Genomic DNA, 22,793 nt, shown 5'->3' on the forward strand with positions numbered 1-22,793 from the left:
CTGCAAGTCATCCCAGGTTTATGACTTCATGCCTGCAGTCTGTGGGAATGTTAAAGTCATAAAGTAATATGTGTTCTACTAAATCCTTTTAGGTTTATTTGCATGTAGGATGGCAAGATTTTGTCAAAGGGACACGGTTACCTCCAGTTTCAAGAGGTGTTTCTGGATAATTGAGCTTTTCCTCGTACTAATTAGAGCGACAAAGACGCGTACGAACGCAAATTCTCGGTAACAGTCACAGCATTGGAATGACAAAACCGCCACTGATTAGTTTAAAAAAATCCTAATGCTTTCACATCAGCACGGCTGTGAAGGGTATGTCTTGGCCCGGCTGCCTCCTTGCCCGCCTGTGTTCGGGAGGAGAAACCCGCCCACCTTAATAAAGACTCCCAATCCAGACAAAAGAGAACGACAGATCCGCGGCGGCGCGCACTGAGCCTGAGCATCCGAGCACTTTGGAGCAGCGCAAGAACGCACCGGCACGCTGACAAACACGCCCTCCAGATCCACCTGAAAACCTCGAGGCCGGCTAATTGTCCTTTCTGAAGGGCGAGAAAAGGGAGACTGAGCCCCGGTTTTATTCACAGGCAGCACACGGCGTTCCCATGATGTCATACTTGTGGATTCTGCTATTAGGAAGCCTGCTGGCTTCACACGCCAAGGCACAAGGTAATGATTGGTTTCCAATTAATTCTGCCAAATCTTCAATTTTTTCATTATTTATTTGGATTTTTTGTTCTGAAGAATGCTATCTATCTATCTATCTATCTATCTATCTATCTATCTATCTATCTATCAACATGCCCGTCTGTCTGTTCCATGTTGGTCATCTTCATCCCACTGTCTCCATTTCTCTCCCCTCCTCTACATCCCTCCGTCTCTCACCTATCCTTCTCTCTCAGTGTGTGTGTGAGCCAGTCAGTAATTACCAGTCAGTGTCTTTTGCCAGTCTGTCTGAATCCCTGTCTCGTTTTGACTCACCTTAAGCTGCTCATTTGAACGAATAAAATCTCCTCAGTTTATGTAATTTGCTCCAGGCTCTGAAACCCACAGATCATCAGTGAAAAAGGTGTGTCATGTAATGTGACCATATCTAGTTCGGACTTGGGTTCGGGTCCACGGAGGTGTGGTGGACCCATTGTCATTACAAAAGTAATCCCCTCCTCTTTTTTTTCTCCTTGATTCCTCTCTCTTCTTGTTTTTTCTCTCTGGTTAATCAACCATCTTCATTTTTCATCTCTTTCATTCTCCTTTTTTTTTCTCTCTCTCTTCTCTTCCTCTTCCTTCTGCTGGCCCATGGGCCTCTGCCCTTCCCTGCGGCATGTGCAATGATTTCAGATTGTTCAAACGTGCAATAAAACTCACACGGAGAGAAGGAAAGCCTTGAGAAAAACACATAAACTGAGGGAAAATGGGGGGGAAAATAGGTGGGGGATGTTGGAAGAAGATAAAGGAGAAATGTGGCTGGTTGAGAGGGAAAATAGAGATATGTAAGAGGTAGGAGAGATGACGAGTCCCATTATCATTATGCAAACAATTTCAGTTGAACGTTAGTGCGCTTGAATGTGTTCTGGCGTAATCTCACTCTACCGGTTCACTTTTTATTAGCAGGCAAACCACCAGAGAGGAACCTGTCTAACACACTCACTAACACACTCACACATTCACAGAAATCAGTTCTTTCTTTCTGTCTTTCTTTCTTTCTCTCCCTCACACACACACACACCATTTCTTTAACTCTTTATAACTTCATTGTGGCATCAGTGGATGGTGCTGGACTGAGCCTCAGGAAACCTCGGCGGGTGTGTTTGCTGACTTGCATGTGTGCGCACATCAGTTTGTAATCACGCTGCTGAAGACGGGGTGTCGGGTCAGTTGCATACATCACATCATTTACGGTTTGTGCGAGTTATGGAAGTGAAGGATAGGGAGTGTCGGTAACTAGATCCAGCTCCAGCTGTAGACAACACCCAACAACGCAACTAGTTTCAGCGCCTTTCTCTCCCCCAGGGCCTTCAGCATCTGTGTGTGTGTGAAAGAGAGAGAGTGTGTGTGTGTATGTGGGTGGGTGTGGGCTATAACCTTAAAGTACCGAACATGTGGGAGTATGGGAGTGCTTCATTAATGTGTGAGTGTGTGTGCATAAGTCAGCTACAGTGTGTCTCGCACGCAAATGAAAGAATAAAGAGCTGTGTGATGTGTGCCAGGTGTGTGTGCGCGTCCGTGTGTGTGTGCGTAGGCTTGTCTGTGTTTACACCTTCAACTGCCAACACATAAATCACTCTTTTGGTGGATAAGTGAAACCCACACACTGCACACACTGCACACACATTCTCTCTCATAGGGGCACATGATTGGGGTAAACACAGCACTTTCTGCCCCACAAAACACACAATAGAACCGTGCCAGCCCGAACAATGCATCGTGGAGGTGTTGTTGTATCGCCTGACACACACACACACACACACACACACCAACAGCTTGCGGTGTAGTATTACGGGGAAAAGGCTTGGTTGACTGTTTACACATATATGCACCTACACGCTTTATTACTCATGCAGCCACATAGCGGCGATCTCACACAATCTCATGGCATTCACCAGAAGAGTGCCAAAACAAACTTTGTCACTGTCTCAACTGCCCTGAGCAGTACCGTGTGTTGCATAACTTAAAGTGCACCCAGTTTACCTCTTAATTCTTCTGTAGTTTCCAAAACAAATCTTAAAAATAAAAGAAATACCAAGAAGTGGTATCAGATGTAAAGGTGAATGATTCTGTCACATGGCACCTTTTGCTTATGAAACAATGGCATCTGCATCCACGTTCCGGTACAGCCCTAAAATGTCCATGAAGCATGTAAAACGTGATATGCACAATGCTTTTTTAAAGAGCAGCCTTTATGTTGTAGCAGCTGTCATCATGGTAACTATCTGACATGATGTAAACTGATGAAAGTGGTTGGCTATGTACCACCAAGTGTTAACTGTTGGGGCGACTTTTCGCCCTGCGACGAACTGTTCAGGGTTTACCTGGCGTCTTGATCAGTCTCAGATAACTGTCTTTCCTTTTTGATCGCAGCTGGTGCCACATCTCCCATGACCCTTGTTTTACCTGTTGTCAGAGACCTTATCGTTTTCTTTAGAATGAGTTGTTTAAAAGCACGTTGATGCTTGCAGAGTGCCCATGTTGGCACAGCTGATGCCCATATAACTTGAGTATCTCAAGTGATTTCAAAATTCTGCTTCGGTGAGATGCAAATGCCGATTATGATCTCGATGTGATTGCACCATGTTAGAGAAGGGAGGATGTCAAAAAAAAAAAAAGGTAAGAAAAAGACAAAGCTTTTCCCATCACCGGTAAAAAGCAAACCCTCAACACAAGCAGCAGTCTGTATTAAATAGGTAGAGAACGCCATGTTTAACCTTGTTTTGATATAGGTCCAATTACACCATGAAGATACCTCCTTATATATATATATATATATATATATATATATATATATATATATATATATATATATATATATATATATATATATATATAATTGAAAGAGTGGCATTAAACTCATTATGTCAAATTGAAAATGTGCATCTCCGAGTGTAAAGGTGAAAAGTTTAAGGAATTACGTGGCATTTTGAGAACAAAAAAGGATTTCCTTGATGAGAGTTACACGAGAAGATTAATTCCATTGCAGTTTCTTTTACTGAGAAGTTATATACAAAACTATTTCTTGAACAAGAGTAATAGCCAATTACTTGAGTAGTTGATTCACATTAAATGAGTTGTTTTTATAATCAAATTATCTTTCATTCATACTTAAGCAAAACCGGTAACTATTTGCATCTCAAACATGAGAATGCAATGCTTTTCTTTTTCAACACGTAATGGTAAACCTATTAACTTTGGATTTTGGTGGTTCAAAAGAAGACACTTGATGGTGTCACCTTGGCTCATGGGAAAATAATCAGCAAAGTAATAAGTAATGAAAATGAATGTTAGTTGCACTAATGTTTAGTAGCTCTGAGACCAAAAAAAGACAAGACTGCTTGAGCCATCACACAACCAGGAAGACAAGTTGTCAGTTTTACACTTTGGTGTCTTTACAAGAATAAACAAATACAATAAAAGCTGTTAATTGGTGAGCTTAAACATGCAGATTTAGCTGTAGATTTAACTTGCTGGCTGCTGCTCTCTCTGTCAAATGATTCACTATCCGTTAAAGACTGAGAGACATCTGTTCATTTATCAAACCACTTGACCAGCTCTAAAAAGAACATAGTGTAACCGACAGTTTGATAAGTTCCCACATGCGTAAACTGGTTTCACTTAGGAGTTTTTCTCTGGGGATCTTTTTTGCAGTTGAACACAGTTGTGGCATACAGTCTCATACAATAGCGTGCAGCCGTGTCAGAGATGCAGATGACTCACCAGCCTCCAGGGAAAGTGGTGGCAGTGAAACAGAGGGAGTGAAGAGTTTGGGAGAGAGAGGGTGACAGTTTTAAAGACCGAGGGGCGGGAGGGGGGAGAGCTCGGGATGTGCAACAATTGGTTTCACTGTTGCGCTAATACAAAACAGGACACTCTTTAGTCAAAGTTGGAGAGCAAATGCGAACACATGTGTGCACATAAACTTCACCTGTGTGTGAACATGTGGTAGTTTGTAAGTTTGGGCTGAAGGGGTGGAGACGTTTTGTGAGCTTGTGTGCATGCATACACGTTAGTGTGTGTGCTGGTGAAGGGTGGGTGGGGGTATGTTTGTAGTCGAGGTAGTTAAGTGAGGAAGTAGCAAACTGATAGATGGAACAGAATGTTCTATAGAGTTGCAACAGAAAGAGAGCTTACATATAGTCTTTCCCTCTCTACACATTCACGTGCCCATGCACACAGAGTGAGTTAGATGGGAGCCACATACTTCACATACATGCACATGAGCGCAATCTTGTGAAAAAAATGTGCCCACTCATGTCTACATTTGCTACACAAGAACATAAAAATGTATGCAATCGTGGATACTGATGCTCACACAGCAACAGAGATCCCGGTCTTGACAAATTAATAACAAATTTTGGCAGAAGATTAATGTGGACTTTTGCACTTGCTTAAAGATCAGATGGTTCTTGCCTACATTGTACCATAAGCTGTAAGACACACCAACTAGCCTCTTCACTTATTTACACCTCAGTACTTTGAGTTGCGTGCTACAGTACACCTTAGATGGAGACGATTTCAAAAGAATTCATGAAGATAGACAAACAGAAACACTTGCCGCCCACTTGTCCATGCACTCACTTTGTGAATCATGATAGGCATGAAACTAAATGTTTCCCTTGGATGATAAGGTGATGCAGTGACATTCACTGGAGAAAGACAGCATGACAAATAAAGAGATCTTGTTTTTGTCATGGTATCAGTAACTGTGCAGCTGTGCATGAGTGTGTGACTGTCACATATTCATGATTTAATGCATGCTGGGTGTGTACAGCCATGTATTTGTGCACTTACATATGTGTGTGCATGTTAATGAATGTTTTTTTTCCCTGCTATATGAATGTGTGTTTGTGAGTATGAAGGGAGCCAGGGTGTCACCAGTACTTCTCCCTGCCAGAGGATTTACGGTGTGATGGAAATACTTCAGATGTGTTGATGCTGTTCTCTCTTAAGGCCTCACTGCCTTCGATAGGATCTCACTTGGCAAGCCCAGTGATCTCTTGGCAATGAATAACTATTAAAAAAGATGAAGAATTATTTCATTTCATTTCAGATTATTAAAGAAAGGAGTTAAAAGCTTGACGGTTGCTTTCTGATATGTGTGCATTTTCTTGATTTTGATTTTGGCAGACGTCTTGCCGTACTGTGCATTTCCCCCCACCTTTTCGAGTCTTCTTTTTACAGTTTTGCCAAACAGAAGGACATCATCATTCATACTGTGATATCTAGATGGCTTTATCCTTTAGTTCAAGTTGTTCAAATAAAGCTCTGCCCAGATGAACCACCATCAGGGTGCTGCTGAACTCAGCAGAGCAAAGAACAATCAAGTCAGAACACAGTTTGCTGTTTCAGCTTCTCACGAGCAACAGGGGAATGTCACATCACTGGCTCAAACATGCACACACAGACAAACACACACACACTGTGCTCATCACACACACTGTGCTCATCTCACACAGAGATCAACAAAGAGCGCGTCTTTGATGTCATTTTCTCATTAGTGCAGAGCTGCAATGCCAGGACAGCGGTTGAGACTTCCTATGAAGTTGAAGCAGGTCAGATGTGATCGATACATCTGTCATTCGTTTGTGGCGTTAACATCAGGCACCTATCAGGCCAGGGTGTGGCTCTGAGCGTGTGCTTGTGTGTGTCAGTGGTGACAGTCATGTTAGAGTATGTGTTGAATCCACAACATGTTAAACACCACTCAGACAGATGATTTTGATGATTTTAAATGACAACGGATGGATTAAGGCACGCAGTTTCAATTAACAATGTCACTACCAAGCTCTTTTGGTTGTGTTTTAGGTTAGGTTTCTAATTTTTCCCCGGCCACAGAATGATGTGCAGTATAGTAAATTGGTTCAGGGATGTTTCATTCCCTTGAGACAGGAGGAGACAAATGTCTGACTTCTTCATTTAAACAAAGTTGCACAGACCTCTGCCAGTGGTGTAATGTTTATTGAAGCACCAATAACCACTTTCTTCCTTCACACACCTTTCTGTAGATGAGGACACACCAACAGTTAATCCTGAGGAAGGCACGGACACAACAGCTCCTCCAGCTGGTGCTGATGAGGATGCAGACCCAGCAGTTGGTGCTGATGAAGATGCAGACCCACCAGCTGATGATGATGAAGATGCAGACCCACCAGCTGATGCTGATGAAGATGCAGACCCACCAGCTGATGATGAGGAAGATGCAAACCCACCAGCTGATGATGAGGAAGGCACGGACACAACAGCTCCTACAGCTGGTGCTGATGAAGATACAGGCCCAGCAGCTGGTGCTGATGAAGATGCAAACCCACAAGCTGATGATGAGGAAGGCACAGGCCCAACAGCTCCTTCAGCTGGTGCTGATGAAGATACAGGCGCAGCAGCTGGTGCTGATGAAGATGCAGACCCACCAGCTGATAATGAGGAAGGCACAGGCCCAACAGCTCCTACAGCTGGTGCTGATGAAGATACAGGCCCAGCAGCTGGTGCTGATGAAGATGCAGACCCACCAGCTGATGATGAGGAAGGCACAGGGCCAACAGCTCCTTCAGCTGGTGCTGATGAAGATACAGACCCAGCAGCTGGTGCTGATGAAGATGCAGACCCACCAGCTGATGATGAGGAAGGCACAGGGCCAACAGCTCCTTCAGCTGGTGCTGATGAAGATGCAAACCCAGCAGCTCCTGACACAAACACTGAGATTGAAGAAGCTACACCAACAGGTGGTCGATAATAGTTCAAATTTGGACTTTCAAAATTTTTAATGACATTGATTTAAACATCTAGTGTACTTAGTACCATACATTTCCTCACTTTTTAAAAACATCGCATTCATTCTACACAAAATTATTCAACATTGTATCTGTGAAATGTTTTCATCAATTCAGACTCTCACAGCACAACAACAGGACATATAAAAGCTTTTTGTAGTGAAGAGTGTAGATTCTGCTTCTTTTTTTATTTTTACCATGACTCCTAAATATATAGTATTTACACTGACAAGCAGGTATAATAGTTGTAAATGTAGTCTAATCTAAAATGCTTTGTCGGGCTCTTTGATTTTGTGTTTTAACCTGTACTAAACAGTGCAGTAATACAAGCCACAACTGACCCTGTCATAGTACTTGGTAAATGGATAATAGAAACACAAATTTGATCTGACCTGTTTCACTCTTCTGTCTATGCCCAGCAGATGATACAGCTGGAGATTCTGCTCCAAAAGCGGTGAGTAGCAGTTTTAGGAAGTCTTAAAATGAATCAGACGTTGTGCGTGTATGTTGCAGATATTATTCAGGACCTCTATTGTTTCTGACATAATTGGTCCTTTCCGTATGTTCATGTGCTTTTTATTACATTTTTAAAAGGATGACCAGCCAGCACCAGCAGCAGATGACAGCAGTGCAACAGATGCTGACAAAACACCACCTCCACCTCCAGCTGTTGAAGAAACAACACAGAGGCCACTTATCCCTATAAGTAAGAATGTAGATATTTGAGTACACATATTTCACACCTTGTACATGCAAATATAAATTCAGAGGGAAAAATGGTTTCGCCCGTGCGGCTTGTATTTCAGTTCCACTGATTTAGATGGGAATGCATTGCACTGTTTGTTTTTTAAAACAGTTTTAAAGAGAGCTGATTTAGCTTCACGATCCTTTTAGAAGATGCGGTTTGTTGTGCAGCTGAATTGCATTTAAATCAATCTGCAGCGACAGAAGGATAAATAACAGAAGCACCTATCTGTATAATTCAGTTCAGTCCTGTAAAGTGATTGCATGTTACGACTTCAAGCATAATGAGGAGTTGTGGAGAGGACTGCACTCATGTATCCTGTACATGATCTCACCGCTCTAGCATGTGCGTCCTTTACGTGGGGAAACTGTGCAAACTTGTTTGTGATCTACCCACGAGTTCAGCTAAGTCAAGTACCTTGTCATGTCATGTGAGCATAAGTACAAGAGCAACTGGTTAGAATGATTCAAAGTACATAATAGGTCTATATGCTGTACTGTATGTCCAGTACATTATGTTCAGTATACATAGAAAATAAGCATCCACATGCTAGTCCTTTGACACTTTTAAAATTTAGTTTTTATACCTGTAAAAAAAATCAAAGTAACAGATTATTGCTCCACAATTGTACTGCTGTTGATTATGGTGTCACAAGCTTTGTCCAACTTACACTTTGTTTTTTCCCACAGTTAACGAAGATGTCGTTGTTCCTGAAGTGAAAAAAGGTAAAAATATATTTTGTATATTATTATGTTCGATTTTATAACCTTTAACCTTCCTGTTGCCAAGTCTCACAGCTAAAAAAAAATCACTACGATGCACAAAAATAAGCATATGCAAGAATGACTTTGTAGGAATCCACCTTACTTCAGTAAATACATTAACAATGGATCCATTTAAAATGTTAGCTGTTGACTGTTGAGAATACAATGGAAGCATTTTAAATATTACAGAAATACAAAATGAGGATTTAAGTAGGTTGAGAATCACCAGACAGAACTCTGTTTTAGGTAAAGTTACTAACAGAAATACTTCTATTGAGGTTTTCTCATAACCTCTGAATACACTCCAGCACTGCCTGTTCGTGAGTAACCAGCTGAAATCACAAAGATTTGAAGAATGACATTAACAAGGCCAGCCCCAGTTTATGACCAAATATTTCAAAACAGGCTACGTCTCCACCGTGGCTTCTTTTGACCCCAGGAATATCAGTGAAATTACTCTTGACAGACTTTGTATTATTAGTCATTTTAAAAAATGTATATGTCCTGCTTTCGTAAATTATCACGTATCATTGTCCTGCAACTCCCTATTTTCTGAACGGAGTAATTGGGAACAGATGTGCCTTTCCTTTAGCAAAATACAAACCCTTTAGGAAGGTTATGAGGTGGGATTTTGGCTGATACGCTTTTACCTCCTCAATTATGTGTGTCGTAATTTCAACAAGGACACTCTCAAATGACCCCAGTGAGATTTTTTTTTCCCACAATGTTTTTTTTTCAGAATTATTTTTAATAATACATGCAGGGATACTGCTTTACTCGAATACATGTAAAATCCTGAATTTTACAAGAATGTAAGAAATACAATACCACAAGAAAACACTGGGGCGTATAGTCTGGAGTCATGCAGAATCAGATGCAGCTTATATCCCTCTGTATGGTTTGTCTACATTTAACATTTCTCATTTATTTGTATTTTACCTCATCTTGTGATGGTATTTTGTTTCTCACGCATACTTCTTCCTCACGCTGGAATTCCTGCTCTTTTCCTTTGAGACTTTTGCAGTGATCTCATTTTACTATATCCTTTCTCAGGTAGTCTTGTTTGTTTGTCTTTACCTTTTTACGACAGGACATCCTGCTTTTCGTCACTCAATAGTACACCGGTGTTTAAAGAAAGCGCATCACCTCAGAGTTATACATTTCTAGCCATTTATTGCAATGCTATGAAATGTTACATCAATGTGTATGGCATCACAAATAGAAATATAAACAACATTTATTTATTATTAATTAAAAGAAAACTAACCAATACTTCACAGGCGCTCTCGAAATATTCCAACGTGAGCATTTCCAACCTTCCAATTTTGGTAAACATGACGTTTATCATTGAAATGTTACCAGAAGCTGTCAGGTTCCAGAGTTCACAGATTGAAAATTGCACCTTTCTGACACAAGCAAGGAAGAAGTCATGCAGAAAATGCTTATGCAGCTCAAAGTAGCAGCTGATGTAATGTTCCATCATCACCTATGTGTCAGTCTTAATCTGATGCAATACTGCCACTTTCTTAGGTTACTCAGACAAGAGATTTAAGGGGGTGATGCACTTTCTTTGACAGCTGCTGTAATTTTATGTTTAGCTTTTCTCCCAGTCTCTCTAGCACAAAAAGTGCAAGTTTGTGTTTAGTGTTAAGGAAATAGTTGCCATGGGAGGTTTCTCTTACCTGGTAACTGTCAGGAGAGCGTTCTCTCACCGAGGCGACAAGAGGAAAAGAGTTGAGAAATGAGAGGAGCGCAAATAAGAGGGGAATTTAAGTAGAGGACTAAGCAGAGGTATAAAAACAAAAGAAAAGAGAAATCAGAGCAAGCAGGTCAAGTGAAGGCCAGAAAAACTTAACTCGTGACATAGTTTTGTTATGTAACATTCATTATATTAGCTGTCACCACTTATATTTTCTGTCAGGATTTTGTTAAAGCAAGAAAACAGGTCAGAGGATAATTATGCCATTGAGACTCTGTAAGCAACAAATTAATTCAGCAATCATGCGCTGCCCTACCCAGCCTAAAATTGTTCTCTCCTCTGAGTCACCCATATTGTATAAGTCACTGGGGTTTTCCCCCCAGTGAATATAGAGTAGGTTAAGTTATTGTTCCTGACAGATAATATCCTTTAATCTAAGCCAGCAGTGCTTCACAAGATCACTGTCACACCCTTTGAGGTGGCAGTGATTCAGAGTCCGTATTGTGGACGTCTCTGCAGGGCATTCACGAGGAGCCATGAGGGACTGAACTGAGGATGCTAGATGCTATCATTAAATAGCTCAACATGGGAACAGTGCAGGACAGAGTGTTAGAGAGAGGCACTTTTGAACATCCGGATGATATTCCTCTAGGGTGGGAAAATGATCTCACAAGGACTGATTTCTGTTACACATGATGTGTAACTCTGTCTTTTTTTTCAGATGTTCACCTAAACTTGGCAGATGCCTTGCCGCCGCCACAGTCAGAAGAGAGCCGCAGTTTGGAAAATGATGGTTTGTAAATACTTATTAAAATTACAAATGTTAAATGAAATGTTCATGTGTTAAAATAAAATGCACAGAGTATGTAGAGATACAGATGACAGCTTGTGGTTGCACAGTTAGCAATGCAAGCAGATCCTGGAAAAAAAGATACTTTGCAGTTCAGTTTTGGTGGATATTTACTTGGTAAATATCTTTTTTTATAACGGTTGGCTGTTGAGATTAGCTGAGTTTGTCATTGTGACTTTGAGATCAGCAGTGTCTTCACTATAGGAAATAACATAACCAGCATTTTTGCCTTTTGCCTCTTAAGCTGAACTTTGTAATTGCAGACATTGAGCTTTAAAAAGTATTTCAAATGCACATGAGTCAGTTGAAAATGCCAATAATTCTTTCAGAGGTTTCGTATTATCTCCCTGTCTTTTTTGAACAGAACTCTCTATGTGAGCTAACTAAACCCATAGGGATTTTTAAACTGAACTAAGATAGGCAATTCTCACCTTTTTTTCTCACATTTTCTAGTACAACTGATGCTCAATCAGACTACTTAGCATTAAGGCTGCTTTGTGAACAGTGGCATCGAAACCTGAGGCAGCCAAACTGACTGGGGCCTCAAGTCAAAACTACAAAGTTCCTCCTCAAACGAAGAGTTTTTTTGCATTTGCTGACAACTTAAAAGCCACCATATAAACTGTGTTTTAAGACGTTTTTGAGGTGTCTCCGTGCCGCAAGAATGCTGCTCTAATTTATTAGGATTTGCTCCTATGAAAAGATACTGAAGTGACTTGTTTTAAGAACAGTTAATCATTAGCCGCAAGGCAATTTGACAGCGATGCGAGAACAAGAGATTTTCCGAAAGCAACTCCTCCCATTATTTATCCTTTATTCCCCATCTGGGAACTGATTCATCTAAATCAGTGTAATCATTATATGTTAGTGCAAGGTTCCCTTCTTTAGTACTGTGTGATTAGCAGCTTTGTCAAGTTGAAGCAGGTACAGCTGTGATGTCACAGACATATACAGACAGGCAGTAAAGAAGGAGATAGCAGTGTTATTTGGATCAAATCAAAGATCAGACACACACAGAGACATTGAGACTGTGGGATTCTCAGATATTTTATCATTCTGATATTATAAAAGCATCTCACTGGGTGTACAGGTTTACTGATATGTGCGTGTAAATGTGTGTTTCCAGACTGGTTAGGACAGAAACTCTACACCTCTTAATACCTCTGAGGTACAAGCTACCACAAAGAGAATAAGCTCACCTTTCTTCTGTTTGCCTCCGCCATCTCTGTCACAATGCTGTACATGCATCATTAACACATTTCAATAATGCCCTCTCTCTCCATCTCCCTTCAAATTCACTTCCCGTTCTTTCTGTCTCTCTTTGTGCGCCCGAGGAGGTTGTACAAGGTTTTGTGTGTCTGTAATCAAAATATGCATAAGAGCAGCAGAATATTCCTGTCATGCCATCTTCAGGCTAAATCACACAAATCCCAGTCAGATGTTGTACGTAGCGCTGCAGCCACAGCAGCAGCAGTAGGGCTTATGCGGTTCTGAAACTCGGTGAAACACACAGGATATTACTGGCATGCCTCTGACAATGCAGACAGGATACAGAGTCAGTGGAAAATGCCTCTCCTCTATTGTTTGAAACAGGTCTTTAAGACTGTGAATTCCCACGCGTTGTCACGCTACATCTGCTGGATGTAACATCTGCTCCTGAAGGTCAATCTGGGAACCAGATGCAGTAGAAGGACAGGTGTCTGGTGTTTGTGACTGCTCGACTCAGATGTCTCACATCTTGTGTGTAGAACTCCAACAGTGTTTTTGTGTTACTCCAGAGACGTTTGTGCATTTACTGTTAGTCAGTTGTAAAAAGTTGCAGTTTCTTGTCGGTAAATGTAATGAATGTTTGTTCTCTTTTCTTTACAGAGAAACCTGAGGCTAAAGGTGAGTCTCCTCTTATCGCCTCAGTTATAAACACATGAATTGATCCACCTGTCCACCCATGCACTGCCTCTGAACACACAGGACATGCAGCGTAATCATTCACCTATTATTTTGTGTCATGCAGAGGCCTTGGCTGGTGTGTTGTTCCTTCGTGATAGTTATAAAACCTTTATTAGGTGTATTTTTGTGTTCTCAGGCAAAGTAAGCACACATGCCAGAATTGAACCAAATGACTGAAAGACTGAAGTCTGAAAAACATAAAAAGCGTCTCATAGGAACAGCTAGTATGGTTTAAATATCTGGAAAAATTGGTTTTATGACACTCAGTACACCTATCTCCATTAATATTTGTCCTGGCTGCTTCTGTTTAAGTCATAAAAATCACAGACCAGCTGCGTGCAGGCTGCGTGCTCTGCTTTTGTGCACTTGCATGTTCTTACACGTCCATATCTGCACCTGCTTTTACATCCGTTTAGTGACTCACAGAATTCTCCTGCTGCACTCCATATTATCACTCATGAGTCATAACGTGTGACATTTCTGACTCATTCCCTGTTTGATCTCAGTTCTCATACCTCTCATTTGTTTTTCTCACCTTATCCTCAACCACTGGATTTACTGTACTCTTCCATTCATTCAGTTTATAACTCGTCTTTTATACTACCTTCTTCCTTCCATCTTCCTCTCTATTGTTTCTTCCACATATCTTGCCATTATAACGCATAATAGGAAAAATAAAGGGCTTTTAAGGTAAAATACATCATCACACTTGCTGTGCAAAGTAGTATTATACTATGTAGGGCAACATAGTTTAGACTCTGGGTAAATTTAACCTCTTTGTTTTCACTGGTAGAGAGCAAATAATTCCCCTCATGTACAACTTGAGCTGTTCTGTGTTGTTCTTTTTTTTTTTTTTTTTTTTTTTACCAGTATCTTTCTAGGCTGTTTTTTTTTTTAAAGTAAAAAATCAGCATGAAAACTATTCAAATGGGTGTTGTCATAGAAACTCAGCTGTGCAGGTGCTGAAAGATTTCTGTGAATGCTCGCTTTTTTTAAAAAATCTAAACTATAAGTTATTATTGTTTCAATGAAAAGGCATCAGGATATGCTGGAACACAAAGATTCATCTCTGTCAAACATATACACACGCACATAACGCACACATAATGTCATGTCATTGAGTACCATTGGGCTGAATAGCTGTTCATTCTTTCGACTGCAAAATGGCGCCCCGTGGTGTCACTGAACACGGGGCTTACAGCTGCTGTGCTCAGATGTTGCACTGAAAAACATTCAAGGCAGGCACATTAACACTGTAAACACGCTCAGATTAATGTGTTCGAAATTAAAAATGCAGTATTCACATTACGCTGCTAAAAGATGACCACATATTCAACTCCTCTGATGCACTGATTTTTTTCTTTCTTTCTTTTGCTTCCTTACAGAGGGCGGCTCCGGCTCATTAGCAGGAATCATAGCAACAGTTGGGGTGGCTGCTGTGGGAGCAGTCACTGGATACTTCACCTATCAGAAGAAGAAACTGTGCTTCAAAAATAGACAGGGTAATTCATTTACATTATATTGCTGTCGCTAGCAGAAGCTGCTGTGCACAAGGCTTAATATATGGCTAGACACAGTGTCCTTGAATGAAGTCCAGGGTTTAAAAAAATGCCCACAAATTCTGTCAACGCAGTCTTCTAGTATATGTTCTTGGCTTCAATTTGAGCCCAAGATCTAAATCATCGGTTTGCAAAATGTTGCAAAAATTGAATTTTTCCATTTTGGTATATCACACTGCAGATTTATCACATTTTTCTAAGAAAAAGTCAGGTAATACTTCACATATATCTTTCCAAAAGTGATACAGTACTTTCAAAACTGAAAAAGGATACATCAGTAAATGGTCATTGTTGATGACCCTATTGCAAATTTGTGATAACTAAATCTGTGGCAAATTCAAATACTAGTAAATTTACTTATCACACCATAAACCCATTTGCCTCAAGCAAGAACGATTTGTTACTTATCCTTATCCTTTTCTTTGCAAAGGTGCTTGCATTGGTATTATATTTAAGCAGCTAAAGCCTAAACTACCTTAATAATTATAACAATGTGTTACACACTTTCTTACCTGCCAGGTAATATATCCCTATATAGGCTTATACTATACAAAAACTTCAGAACATACTTGCCTGAAAATCCTTAAACTAAAGCGACAATTCTTAAATGTGGTATGAGTTGAAATGCATTACTGCACGAAAAGGTTGTGCGTGTAGTTCGGATGATTAATATCTTTGATTTTGTAATGAATGAATCATTTTTCAAATTTAGAATGACATTGCTCCACAACTTGTTCACAGAAATGTCCTAGAGGCTTCTGGTGTCTGTTGATGAATTCAGGCACATGTCTTGTTAACACATCTTTGTTGTGATGGACAAACTGAGACTTTGGTAGCAAGTTGCAAAGTTTGCCGTCGTGTCCTTGGAATATGCATCCAAGGTGTGCCCAAAACAGGAATTCATTGCTTCCTGAAATGCAACAAAGCATTTGTGAAAGGGCTGAAGCTCTTCTGGTAACATATTCTGCAACATGTCTAAGTTTTGCAGGAGTCTAGAGCATTTGTTGCCCTCAAAGCACTGACCGTGGTACTCCTCTTTGATAATAAACAGAGCTTTTGAACTACAACCTTTTTTGTATACTAGTATACTAGAAGACTGTGTTGACAGAATTTGTGGGCATTTTTTTTAACTCTGGACTTCATTCAAGGACACTGTGTAGACTATAACGTGACAAATTCCTCTGGACCATAGTTTCTTAAATAATGAATGAACTGCAAGCCAACATTCATTCATTAATTCAACATTAAAGCACCGAGGAACCTGTATTAACCCCCAGTAGAGCTTTCTACCCTTGAAAATTTGATTAAAGTGCTGCATGTGTTTCACTTAGAGTCGAAGAGCAGGTTTTGCATTTGTGTTGTTCAGTCTATAAAGTACAAGTTTTGAAGGTCAGTGGTCCTTGTTGGAGACATAGCACACTCAGCTTTACTTCTCAGGAAGTGTTGTCAATTACAGTCAACTCACACACTTCCTGCATCCCAATACTGCCTATTCAGCAAAGTTTTCATTTACAGTCAACACATACAATAGGACGTTCAGCTTTAGCAAATGTGGGGCAAAAGTCAGATTGAGAATAGCTATCTGCTGTGAATATTTAGATGAATGTGTTTCAGTGTTCTGCATTTGAATAAATATCACATTTAGAAATTATATATCTTGTCCCCATGCAAATTTCTAAGAAGGCTCAGTCAGTATTCATGAATATGAATTATTCTGCCTCAGTGGTAGAGGGGGAGGACTGTAATTGCTATTGTCATCAGGATGTACAGCCTGGAGCCACTCCAGTAACAATAAATTGGAAGTTCTGACTGTACGGATATGAAAAAGTTTTGCACTGTTACACCAGAAAAAAATTAAAGTTTCATGGTGGTGAAAATAAGCAATTAAAGCTAAGAAATATTAACATGCTCGCAAGCTTCCCTCTGGGTGCCTAATTTATTGCCAGTGGAGCTGTATAGTAAAGACGTTGCGGGACAAATCCCTGTTCGTCAAATTTGCCAAAGGGGCACATAAAATGATTTTTACTAATGAGTAGGAAAGTGAGTTATGTTGCCAAATGCTTGTGAAATTCAAACTGGCAATGGGATCCTTTGTCTGCTTTGTTTTGCATTTTCGCGGTTTTCTAACTGATTTCGTCAATCTTTGTGATTAGAAGCGGATCCGGAGGCTGCACACAAAGCCGACGCAGCAGAGGCTCAGCAGGATCCCCAGGGTAAGACACAGACACACAGAACCACAGAATACACTTTAAATGGATACCAACATTCACATCCAGAAGTGTGAAACATTTTAACTGTTGGAGTGTGTGTTTTTTCTGCCTTCGTTCCAGTCCTCAGCAACCTGCTGAACTCCTCCTAGACCAGCTGTGATCACATGACTGCCTGGACCAACTACAGTCAAGCAAAGTGGCAATCTCACTGTTAGGCTCTATCCTCTGTAGAGCTAAATTACTGTGAGGCCCAGAGTAGGGCTGTGTGTTTCTGAGTGTGTGTGGGTGTGTTTGCGCGAGTGTGTGTGCGTGTTGGTATATAGGAGCCTGTGTGTCTGTGCGCGAGTGGATGTATGTATGTTCATTCTTGTATGTGCATATATGTGGGGGAAAAGAGTTAGATAAAGATCAAGTAAATATATGTAAACCTTAGGGGTTTTATGATTGTTACAGCATAGGAGTTTATTCAAATGATCGGTCAACTTTCTACTTTAAACCAAATCCAACCTTTTTTCAGAGTGGCCATCAAAGAGATTAAATCTCAGATCAATTCTAACCATAAAATGGCTCAATAATAGAGCTACTTTTTTATTTTTATGGCTACTATTCTGTTCTAGTAATTCAGTGTGAATATGAACCAGTAATAGGTATTGATGTTGTAGGTGTTTTACTTGTAGTGAATTATTACAAGTGGATTTCTTTTTTAATTCTGCCATTGTTTGGACCACCCTTATATTTTTAAAATTCATTGGGAACCATAGACATTTGCATAAAACTTATTTTCCATTTTCAGTACAATTTTTCTGCAGCACAAATGCAGGATAAATAGACAAAAGGGAGACTTTTAAAACTGCACTGTATTTCGTGATTTCTGACTTGGAACAGTAGTGTAGGACTTTAATCCTAGTATTCTGGGGGTGCTGTTGTATGGTCCAGTCTGTGTTTAGAGGGCCAACGATGTCACTGTGTGTGCGTGTTTGTTTTTTTGATCGGTGAAGGGGCTTAGTTTGAAATCCTGTTAAGTGACTAGCACTTCTCCTCATTCAGTTGAATAAATTAAATGTTGATAAAACTTTTTATTGACCTCTTAAAATGAAAAGTACAAATCAAATCCACCCTATCAGTTTAACACAGGCTGGTTCAAGACATATCAGTTTAACTAAAATGATGTTTTCTAAATTTACTGAGCTGAGTCGAAGTAATTTCTAATTAATCCTGATTCTGTACATGGATGAATGGTCACCTGACATGGACAAATTTTTGTTAAAAAAAAAAAAGAGGTCATGTAGTAATGTGTTAGACATTGTTCTGATGTAGTTTGTGTCAGTCTAGTTGTGATGCAGTAATTTCTTCTCTATAGTGCCTTTCACTGACACAGCCTGGCTTGACCAATCTACAGACACACAGGGAAGATGGCAGAAAATTAAGAATGTATGTTCTTTATGAATTCATAAATTATCATTATGGTGGTTGGAAATCTTTACGTTGAATTGCTGGTGCATGTGAAATAAGTACATTGTACATGATTGTAACAGCTGCTGTACGTGTGTTCGCAGGAGGTCACAGTTCTAGTACTTTTTTTAACCAAACTTACATTCCAAACTCTTTAAACAGCCGCTGTTCATTTCAGATGTGAAATTCTTCGCATTGTGTGTCTCTTTATTTGAGCAAGCCAGTTGCTGTCACAGTGTTTTTGTATCATTTGTATCTCAACAAACACCAATCATCCATGATTTTTATATGAATTCTTTACATTTAGCAGCGGTGCCTCAGAGCCGACAGAGGTAGTCTTTAGTCAACTCGTTTGCTGTGGTATTTTGTGATTATTGTTATTGTGAAATGCCTCAGAAGCAGCGCTACTGCTTTTTTTTTGCCACTGTAGCACACAAAAAAGAAAAAACATACTAACTTCTGAATGTCTTTTTGTTGCCTTGAAGTTTTGTACTTGCCCTGCTCCCTTTAAACTTTTGAATATGATTCTAGAGGTTGCATCGCGCTGCGGTTCATGTAAAGTGTGTTACTTGTAAAGCACCATATAGCTGCAATACAGGACAGAGACTGTTGCTAACAGCCTAGCCTCAAGCTGAGAAATATTAATAGTCTGTGATGTCACATATCGATTAATTCTACTCTACAAACTGTGGGCTGGACACAGGGTCAAAGCTCTGCCTGCTTATCCTGTAATCTGTGATAGACAATAGATGAGTTTCTCTTGAGACACTGAAACGAATGGAAAGCTTGTCTGGCATGGAGTGATAATGCACAAAATACCCACTAAATAATACTACAAGCTTTTAGAAAGCGCCACTGATGCCTTCAAAGTAGAAAATGAATGCAGTACTCGCTCCCTTTGTGCACTCCAGTAAGTGCAATAGGGATCAACAAAAGCACTCTGATATCCTGCAGTGTGCATTTAGAAAAACCTATTGGGACTGATTGGATAAGAAAAAAAAAAAAGTAAAAGAGCCTCCAGCAATACTAAAATCCTGAAAAATGGAGCATTGATTGCTTGTGTTAGGAGCATTATGGGCCACAGTTGTTAGTCCCAAGAACTCACATTCCTTATAAATACCAAGTACTGGAGCATAGCGTCCGAACCAGAATGTAAACCTTAAGACTTATTGGGTCCTGAAGTGCACTTCCCAGATAATTCTAGGGCATCAATCATGGCGCTGACCAGTCCTGCCTTATACCTTACATCCTCTTGAATATTCCCGAGAGGACAACAAAGAAAAATGTCATCATCAGAAAGACACAGTGAAACAAGCAGAGATGTTTTGTAATAACAATCTGTAAGGGAGAAGCACTTTCCTATCCTGTATACATCTTGATTTATTAAACACATTTAGAAAACTCATTTTTTGATTTAGACAAGTGTAAGACTCTTTCTTTTTATTTAAAAATTCCGTGTGTTTTTTTTTTTGTTTTGTTTTGTTTTTTGCTTGTTTGTAGGAACTGGCATCTTCATTTTTTGTCATATGGCACTCGTATTCTTCTGGAATTGTGTAAATAATGTTTGAGGAGTCAATTAAATAGTTTTCGTGGGAAGTATTGTGTCTGGTTTCTGTTTGTATATTTGTGTTTTTCTAGACATTTTAGCCACTATCACTTAGTCAGTTCACCACTTTGGCTCAAACTGAATCATCTCAACCCAAGATTTAGTGGATTGCCATGAAATTGTGTGCCGACATTGATTTTCTGAGGATGAAACGTTAGCACTTTGGTCCTCCCACCTTTCATCTGGATCTATCATTGGGTCTAAATTTTTGTTCATCAAGTACTGTCTCTGCTGTATTTGTGTTTATTGTTTGCAAATAGTAGCTGGGTAATGCACTTTTTGAAAGAAACATGATAGTGACCATGGTAAAAAGGTTGACTTTTAAACATCAGTATGGCAACAAAGCCCTTGTTAGCATGTCTTACTGCTGATGTGACCGACTATGGCTTAGAGTACAATGACCTGTAAGAGGATCTTCAAACACTAGCATTTTATTGTTGATAAAATACAAATACTATACATGCATAGTCTTTTCTACTGATGAAAAAAACACCTTCATGTGAAGTGTGTGTACCTGCATGCCCTTGTTTGTGGCTTTGTAGTGCCTGCAAGCTGTTTCAAAGCTAATAAAGCTCAAAGGGAAAGGCGAAAACAAACCGGCACCATAAGACATGAATTGAAATGCTTGAAATGTCAGGTATTTATAGGAGGAAACTCACATCGCGAGTTCCACCTTCGCAAATGATTGATGTTGACAGGTGCATAACGATGCCTCATCAAGTCCTCAGGAGTAAAATGTGACAAGTTGCGTAAGGTGCTCTTGCTAAACACAAACACACCTAACGCCTGTACATGTGCACAAATTCATTTCATACCCGCAAGCCATTACACCCCTCCCCAACTGTAAAGCATCTAATTAAAGCCAGCACTGAGAGTGACTGTGGAGACCTGGTAGTGACTAATGCAGTTTATTGATTCCAAGTGAGTCATACAGAATTATCTTTGATTGAGACAAATCAGAGTCAGCTGCATTGGTATCTGTGGGATGAGCTTACTCAGAAAAATACCAGAGGTAAAACAAAACAACAATTTAAACCACCTGCCCCTCATGGTAAAAATGCTCCCTTACAAGTAAAAGTTGTCTGTTTTTTAAAAAATGTTCCCACAGCGTAATTTTTCAAATTTACTGGAATGTGTTTTGACAGCAGCAGTTTAAGTAGCATCACTCAAACGTCAAAAAACAGTGCTAATGCTTTTCGTATACAAGCAGAGATGGTTAGCAAGACATTGATGTATAAGAGAACTTCTTTCTTATCTGTAATTCTAACTTATCAAGACTTTTAAAACCATTTGCACTAACTCAACTTTAACTACATTCACAACTCACAATCTACGAAGTGATGAATATATCCATCTGAGAAATTGTGTAGATGATAGTTCCTTCTGATATATAGTACATTTGACAAGATTAAATTATATAAATCAGCATTATTTTTGTAAAAGTACCTATGCTGCTATTAAATCTGCAACTTTAAACCCCTCCTTTTAAAGAGCACCAAAAAATATTTTGTAAAAACTTAATTTTCAAACAGTAACCTTTGAGTATGGATATTCCAATGGCAGGAAAAGAACACAATAAATGTTTTTTCCATAGACATCACTATAATCAGTGCAAAAAAGCTAGGGCTCTCTTACAAAAGCAAAATGTTTGCAGGAGATTTAGAGTAAACTCGTAGGTGATTTGCAGAAGAGAATGCACTGAATGAGAAGTTGGGAAGTTTGCCACTACTGGCAAATGTGTTCACTAACAGTTAGTCACCAGAATTTCCCTGCAGTGCTGAACTTCTCAGAACCTTCTGGTTACCTTTGCCATGACTGATACGTGTCAGTCTGTATTTGCCATAGACAGCATTTTGGCCAGTAATGGTTCGATTTTCACACTCAAATTGGATCTGTGGCACTTCTGGCTAGTAATGTGGGAAGCCTCAGGCCAGTTTGCAGCAGCTTTACTGTGAATGTTGCCTGTAGTTTTTATAGTATCCTAGCAGCCTCACAAGAAAAGGCTTATAGGCAGAATCTGTTCCTCTGGGTGCTTCCTTCCTTAGTCCAAAGGCAGGCATGGGCAGCTACATGGTGATTCTATACTGTCTGTAGCTGTGAATGTGAGTGTGAACATTGTCTGAGTCTCTATGTCGGTCCAGTGATGGACTGACAGAGTTAGCTGGAACAGGTTTTGGAAGGCCATATGTTTTCTACAAAGTTAGCCAAAAGTCTACCAAAAGTCTGTTACTATTCTTGCACAGCCAGACCCCCTATTTGAATTTCCCTCAGGATTAATAAAGTATCTATCTATCTATCTATCTATCTATCTATCTATCTATCTATCTATCTATCTATCTATCTATCTATCTATCTATCTATCTATCTATCACATAGCATGGTTGAATGGTCTGGCTACATCTTATTATCATTCTGCTATAAGGGGAAATACACTTGGATAAATGGTAATTGTATTGGGTACATAAGGAGAACTGTTATTCAAA

General features: G+C 39.8%; 1 protein-coding gene across 2 annotated transcripts; it reads left to right on the top strand.

The window, feature by feature from the left end:
- Positions 1 to 308: 308 nt before the first annotated feature.
- si:ch211-39i22.1 (eukaryotic translation initiation factor 3 subunit A) lies at positions 309 to 20,300 on the top strand. 2 transcript variants are annotated; one of them, XM_051959201.1, is made up of 10 exons: positions 309 to 669; positions 6,717 to 7,433; positions 7,901 to 7,932; positions 8,073 to 8,184; positions 8,913 to 8,948; positions 11,408 to 11,479; positions 13,406 to 13,423; positions 14,869 to 14,985; positions 17,196 to 17,255; positions 17,373 to 20,300. In XM_051959201.1, the coding sequence occupies exons 1-10, from the start codon at positions 606 to 608 to the stop codon at positions 17,399 to 17,401; spliced, it is 1,257 nt and encodes a 418-aa protein (XP_051815161.1). In that variant the 5' UTR covers positions 309 to 605; the 3' UTR covers positions 17,402 to 20,300. The 2 variants fall into 2 exon arrangements, with proteins under 2 accessions (XP_051815161.1, XP_022045946.1); XM_022190254.2 differs by having other exon boundaries at positions 314 to 669; positions 6,717 to 7,430.
- Positions 20,301 to 22,793: the final 2,493 nt, after the last annotated feature.

This window comes from Acanthochromis polyacanthus, chromosome 14 (genome assembly GCF_021347895.1).
Source record: "Acanthochromis polyacanthus isolate Apoly-LR-REF ecotype Palm Island chromosome 14, KAUST_Apoly_ChrSc, whole genome shotgun sequence".
In the NCBI taxonomy this organism is placed as follows: Eukaryota; Metazoa; Chordata; class Actinopteri; family Pomacentridae; genus Acanthochromis; species Acanthochromis polyacanthus.